General features: G+C 39.0%; 1 protein-coding gene across 1 annotated transcript in view; it reads right to left on the bottom strand.

Annotated features, from left to right (window-relative positions):
• LOC138037257 (uncharacterized) overlaps positions 1 to 7,500 on the bottom strand; it is a 162,934-nt gene that overhangs the window by 69,422 nt on the left and 86,012 nt on the right. Inside the window, exons 63-67 of the mRNA XM_068883226.1 lie at positions 3,006 to 3,347; positions 2,049 to 2,381; positions 1,551 to 1,950; positions 629 to 1,041; positions 32 to 145 (exon numbers count right to left, since the gene is read on the bottom strand). Coding sequence (XP_068739327.1) covers positions 32 to 145; positions 629 to 1,041; positions 1,551 to 1,950; positions 2,049 to 2,381; positions 3,006 to 3,347 — 1,602 coding nt within the window. The remainder of the gene's footprint in view (positions 1 to 31; positions 146 to 628; positions 1,042 to 1,550; positions 1,951 to 2,048; positions 2,382 to 3,005; positions 3,348 to 7,500) is intronic.

Consider the following 7,500-nt stretch of genomic DNA (forward strand, 5'->3'; position numbering starts at 1 on the left):
TAAGTTGCAATTGGGTACACAAAAAACCTACACGTTGTTCCATCTGGCCCGATCTTCATCCCGCTTTGGCATATGCAAGTTCTGCCATTTGGCTTCAAGGCACATATATGAGAGCATCCTCCATTGTTGTAACATGCCGATTGTTCTGCAAAACAAATGATTAACAAAGAGGTAAATAGGTCCAGATGATTACTAAACTAGTACATTACCAGTTAAACAAAATTTATATTGAATAAAATGTGTATTTTTTTCTGAAAACTTCATATGTCTGCTGCCATATTTTGGAATAGATCATCCTGTATGCAGAGTCACTTCCATGTTACATGAAATGTAAAGGAAAAGGCAGAGTCACCTTCGTCTTTCGCATGTAGTAAATATAGTCGAAAGGAATTTGTTTAAAGGATTCGTAAAATTTTAATACTTCGTTCTTTTATTCAGGACCAGCCGCGGAAATGACTTGCGATCTCGAAAGTGAACATTTTTTTTGTCATTTCTTTCCTTTCTAATTAAACATGTCGTTGATTATTAAGGACAGCAACAGTGTTTTCAACAAAACTAACTAAATGATTCGACAAAATTAGAGAGGTTTAATTGAATGGAAGTCGACTGAAAGCGTGCAAAGAGTTACCTGTTCCTTGATACGCATTAGAGTTAAACGCGTATATACCAGATGGATCCCAAAACCCATCAATCATCATTTCCGGCATACTCCCACCAGTGACCTTGGCCATAAATATAGTTCCTGAGAACTGTCCGTCTCCATCAGCGGTCCAGAAAAGAGTGTGGTTGTACACTGTTAGGAATCTAGGATGATGAGTGCCAGAGGAAAATGTGCGAACCTGGAGAGTCTCCAGTTCAATGTACCGTATCAGATTATTGTACTGATCGGAAAAGAACAATCGCTTCCCAGGCTTATATAAAGCCACGTCAACCATGGTAGGTGCAGTCTTTGGGAAATTCGCGAGAACGACTTGGTTTTTACCATCCATATCTGCTTTATAGATTTTCATATCGGTACCGACCGATGAAAAGTACATGACCCTGCAAAAGTTGAAAATAAATAAATGAATACCCATGGGTTTTGGGCGAGAGATTTTTTAAGCCAAAAAGACTGTTTTTTTTGCCAAAATTTAGAGCCCGGCACCTGCTATGTTTGCTGGAGCCATAAAATGAACTGGACAAAAAAAAATGGGCTTCAGTCTTTTTATTCTTAGGTTAGCTAGGAAGATAGCTAAAAAAAGCAACAGAAATAATTGAACCGCTTTTAATTTAAGGGAGCCGAACAGTAGAATGCGACCCTCTAAATTGGAGAATAATGGCTAACCTCCTATCGCTGAGATATGATATTCCTGCGGTTTATTCTAACTGGACAAGTCGACTCACGCATTGAAACAAGTCTTTAATTGTCCATTGCAAGTCAATGTTTCAGTACAGATTGTTAGATTTCAAAGGTCACAAGCTCACTGATAATCTATGAAATTGATCAAAAATGAATTTAAAAGAAAAACCCAGTTTCGAAGTACAGGGATCGTATGACGCCAAAAGCTTACCCTGACAAGCTATCCAAAGCAATTCCTTGTGGCGAATCAACGTAGATTATATCTGCTAGGTCAGACCCGTTAATGGCAATAACTCGAATTTTGTTTGCGCCTTCTTCAGCAACGTAGATGTTTCGTGCAAGGATGTCAATATCAAGACCCATTGGTTGTCTCAGCGGCCTCGGTAGCACATACTGAGGAAGGCTATCGCTTAGCTGGGACTTTCGAATGTTTCCATTTGTATCTGTCCAGTACATTAGTTTTTCAAATGGGTCATACGATACCCCGACTGGAGAATAAAATAAGTCAAGTGGTAGCATTGGTGGAGTTGCATGCTGCTGTAAAGGCAATGACATCACGTAGCACACTTGGCGGCCTTCCTCACAAGCAAGTAAGAAATCATTCGAAACAGCTGCAAGAGATCGTTCCCATTAGTAAATGAAGGTGATAAAGACAACGTTTAAGGGAACAGACATGCTCTTGGTCAACTCCCCAATATGTTAAACTTACCGAGATTTGCAGCAGTCATATTTGAGCAAATGACAGATGCATCTTCATAGTGGATACAGTTGTGGTCATTCCATCCATTATGAGGACAATTCACAATGGAGCTTTCATTACCAAGACAATGCACGTTATCCAGCCATATAAGTCCATTTCCAACGCCAAACAAGCTGCGCATCGGAGCACGATGAGCTCTTCCCTGGCCAAGTTGACGACAAACGACCTGTGCGTCATTAAGATCCCAGTAATCATCGCAGACAGTTCCCCAGTATCCATCGTGGAATATCTCTACTCTTCCTTCTCCGGGTCTATAGCCATCAGCTAGCCTGACAATTTGATCTAAAACAGAATGTAATATGTAATTTACCTATTTTCTGTCATCGTGCATGGTTTCATGTAAGAAGGAAGCAAAAAAAAAAGAGATCGTAAATGGTCGGAGTATCTTAGTGTCGAAGCAGGCCGAGCACCTTGATGCGCATTAAGTAAGTAAGGACAGTAGTAAAAAAAATAAAATAAAACTAATTACATAAGCCTATGCCAGATAAGCATTTCAAGAAAAAAATGCTTTGATTCTCGAGTTGCATGTGACCAATAATCCAAACGACGGCGTAATTACAATTTCCACATACGTGTACGTGATATAACTTTGGATACCGAATTAAAGAACTTTTTTGGGAAGCTTTTGGTTCATTAACGACATGGACATACAGCTTGCAAGAATTATCACCAAGGGAAGGTGCCCCACTCCCACACTCTCACACCCCACCCCCCCCCCCTCCCTTCTCCCTGAAGGGCACTTTTAAAGTAAGAGGTAAGAGTTTGAAGCGAACGCCATTCCATTTTAGGGAGGGGTGCACAGCTTGGAGAGATCCCTCTCTCGAACCATCTTGGATCGGTGGTCAAGATTTCAGTGTCCTCTAAAGAGATATTAGTTTGGGGCTAGTGCGTATGCATATGTTCTACCTGGAGCTGCTGGTGGAGTATACTTGCAGACTACTCCGACGTCCTCCCCGTGATAGCAATTGTGACTTCCCCATCCGCCATGACGACATTCGGCGATACTCTCTTCATCTCCCGCGCAGTGAACATCATCCAACCAGATTTGCGCGGGTGTTGACCAGCCAACATACCACGAGCAACAATGAGTGCTCCAAGCTCCTTCGGAATAACCCAGCATGCGACAAATAACATCTGCCTCTTCTATTCCCCAGTAATCATCGCATATCGTTCCCCAGGTGCCATTCAAGTACAATTCAACTCGTCCTTGGTTCGATGTTGGGCCATCTCTCAAACGAACTCTAAGCTCTGAAATAGTTTAAGTGACGAAAGAGCGATTAAAATGAACATTCTCTGAGTAATCTTAGAGAGGTGACGCTATGGCTTTCATATAATATTTAACAATTATTGGACGAGATTGAGAAAAATATCGTTATTTGTCAGTGGCAAGCAGATCAATTATTTGCCGAAGCCGAAGGCTGAAGCAAATAATTGATCTGCGAGATACTGACAAATCACGATATTTTGTGATAACCGAGTTCAATAGTTATTTTATCATTCGATGACGGAGTTAACTTTATTTTTCACAATTCCCAACAATTAAATCATTTTCTGAGAGCTCAGGAAAGCGAACTGCCATTTCGCATGAACAGAATTTTATTTGCAGCAAAACTCTTATTTGTAGACAGTTATTTGCTGGTCACGTGGTAGGCTGTCGGCCAATGAAAAGGAAGGGTAAATCCATCGAATGATAATATGGTTTACTCGTTGCTCAGGTTTTTGTCACTCTATCACTAGTTCGTTCTATGAAAAATGAACCTGTTGAAAACAGTAATCGGTTAAGTTGTTGTGCCAAACACAACTTATTTGAATGGTCATCATCATCATCATTATCATCATCATCATCATCATCATCATCACTATCATCATCATCATTATTATTATTATTATTATTATTATCAATATTATTATTATTATTATTATTATTATTATTACTCTCTGCTAATTTTGGTCAAGTCGCACAAGCTACTGATGAAAGCATAATAAAAAAGTACGAAGACAAATCTAAACATGATCTGAAGACTCTGCTAACGCAGATATCGCTGAAATCAAATACTTAACTCGCCTAATGCGTGACAAGCTGCGAAACAACACTTCTCAAGTCAACACTGACCCGATGAATTATTCTATCTCTAAAAATTTCTGGGGTTATGTCAAAAAGATCTTCGATATGAAAGCCGAAATGCTCCCTTCATTCTCCAGGGACGAGTGTTTTGATCACTTTACAAGAACTCTATCGTCCGTAAATCCGACTAGAGTCTTCAACCTTCCAAGCTGGATACTAATTCCGTTTAACCTTGGACCTCCTACATACCAACAGATATCAAATGTGATTAGAAAAATGAAGGCTTCCCTGTCCCTTAGATCAATTATCAATCATTTGTTTTAAAAGATGTCCGTTTCTTCGCACCTATTTATCTGAAATTATCCGTACAGCTTGGTCAACTGGATCCCCCTGGATCAGTCCCAAGTGAATGGAAGAAAGCCTGCACAATCTTTATCCACAAGAATGGAAACGTTAATGACCCTGCCAACTTTCGTCCAATTACTCTGCAATCTGCGCCATTAGAGGTTTTTACTTCGTGCTTTCGTAATGCCATTTTTAACTTCCTTGCCGCTATTAATTATATTGAACATGAAATTCCAAATGTTTTTACACCTGCTCTCTCAGGAACTTTTGAGAAGTCACGCCGCTGTTAACGTTATAAGTGGTCAGGAATCAGAAAACCAGCAATTAATCAATCCCTTTATCATCTGGTACCAATAGTCTAATATGGTAATAAGGGTTGAAAAATGTTTTACTTTTGGAATACGGAAACTGTGTACTAAGTCTGTCCAATATTTACCTAAACTGGTGATAAATGGAGTTCTTGTCCCGTGAGTGGAAATGGGTGAATCATTTCGTTACTTAGGACGCTACTTTGACTTCAACATGTCTAACAACCAACATATGTCAGAATCATCCTCTCATGAAAAAGACTTGATGGTGACATTAATGAGAAACCATTGCATCCCAAAAACAAACTTCTGCTGTACAGCCGCTATGTCCTCGCTTTTTACTGTAGCCGACAAATAAAAAACCTGAAAAATACCAAATCTTGGTTCTATAGTGAACGGCTATATCCGAAAATGGCTTGATATCCCGATATCTGGTACACTGAGTAATATATTTCTAGAAGGCAATAAATTTGGTCTTAATATTTGCCCTCCTTCAGTTAAATTCACTCAGTGCCAAACAGTTCTCCGCAATTCCTTAAAAGAGTCATTGAATGATTCCCTAAAAAATCGCATCAAGTCATCAAGCAGTCACACCAATATTCAATACGATGTCTTCAAGGCCACCAAGGAAGTTCTTAGACTTCCGTTCTGATCAAGAAGACAAACTGCAACACCAGTTAACATCTCAAGGTTTCTTTTTTACCAATTTTATCAAGCATTCATTGTCATCTGTTAACTCTATTTGGTCGTCTGCCCAGTCTCATTTACCCAAGAACATCTAAAATTTTACCATTCGCTACATCAACAACTCCCTTCCTACACGTACATGTACGTACGATTATGACAAGACAGGGATTAATTAACCCTGAGTCACACCTCCATATTGTCGCTGGTTGTCAAAAGTACTTTGATCGCTTCACCTTGAGACACGGCCCAATTCGCAAATTCATTGCCAACTCACTTCAACCTGTAATTAATGATCGCTCTTCACTCTATGCTGATGTCAGTGGTTTTCCGAGTCCTTCAATTATAACTAGTGACAATTATCGTCCAGATCGTCTTTTAATACAAGTGCCCATATATTCTAGAACTAACAGTTGGAAAAATACTCGAACGTGGTCAAGTAACTACATAAGTGTTAAATTTGTAAACCTTTCCTTCAGCTCCCTTGGTGTGTTCTCCAACGAATGCTGAACGTTCTTAGAAATGATGAATGACATTGGCATTGACCAAAAGCAACAACACTATATAATCAAAAAAATGATAGCTCTAGACATTAGAGCAACACATTTTATCTCATGTAGTAGAAATAACATTTAGGATAACCCAGAGTTCATAAAACTTTATTATTATTATTTTTATTTGATTCATTTGTAAATACAGTAGACAGATGTATCACTCAATTATAAGTAGCCGGTTGTTAATTGCCTATACGTAGAGAGATTTACAACTATATTCGAAGACAAATGAAGTTTCCATTATTATTATTATTATTATTATTATTATTATTATTATTATTATTATTATTATTATTATTATTATTATTATTATGATTATTATTATTTTTAACATCATGTTCTGGCTGTTGTCATTGCCGTCTAGGCGAGTCATAACAAATGACCAAAGGCTAACAGAATTATCGCTTCTTTACATTTCCAACACTTTCCTCAATAACCTTGCAGTTCCCAGCAAGGCAGTTTACAAAAATTTGGTTTTATCAACGGAGTTGATAATGTAAATTGGCCACCGTACAGAGATTATAAAAGCTGACGTTTCGAGCGTTACCTCTTCGTCAGAGCGAATCGAGGAATTGTGGGTTACGTGTAGTTTTTATAGTAGAGTAGGAGCTACGCTATTGGTGGTAACATGGCAACGTGAAAAATACATTAGTTAAATGAGAAGCGTTCGTTAATACAGTGAGGATTAAGGGTGCCGATTTGGAAGATGAATTTTTGTTCCAGATTCTTGCGGCTTTCCGTCGTACCTAGATGTAGGGAAAGGCCGCAGATAGCCATATGTTTTTTGGAGTGGTTAGCGAAATTAAAATGGCGAGCGACTGGCTTAGATGCATCCTTGCCATTCTTTTCAACATCGCGTAGGTGTTCGCGGAATCGGTCACCTAGCGTCTACCTGTTTCGCCAATGTATAATTTATTGCATAACGTACAGGTTATGCAATAAATGACATTTGCGGAGGTACATGTGAAACGATCGGTGATCTTAACAGATCGCTTAAGTCCCGATATCTTGCTAGTGTTAACAATGAAAAGACAAGTTTTGCATCGTGAGCGCGCGCATTTTAAAGTGCCGGGTTGCTTGTTAGTTTCGAGCGCGCTTCTAACTAAAAAGTTGCCTACGTTTTTGTCGCGTTTGAATGAAATAAGTGGAGGTGGCGAGAAGATTCTACCAATCTCGGGATCATTTTGGAGTAATTTAAAAGTAGTAAGAATGATGCTTTTGACTGCGTGATTATGAGGATGGAAAGTGAGGGTGAATGGAATTCTGTCATTCTTATCTTTTTGTAACGTTTGTAGTGATGACTGTCGATCAAATTGTTGGGCGCAATGATGGCCGCTTTGACCACAGAGACAGAATAGCCACGTTTTTCGAAAAACTGGCACGTCTCCTCTGATTTGCTGGAAAAATTGGAGTTATCACTACATAGACGTCGAAGTCTAAGAAAT

This window comes from Montipora capricornis, chromosome 2 (genome assembly GCF_036669925.1).
Source record: "Montipora capricornis isolate CH-2021 chromosome 2, ASM3666992v2, whole genome shotgun sequence".
Classification (NCBI taxonomy): domain Eukaryota; kingdom Metazoa; phylum Cnidaria; class Anthozoa; order Scleractinia; family Acroporidae; genus Montipora; species Montipora capricornis.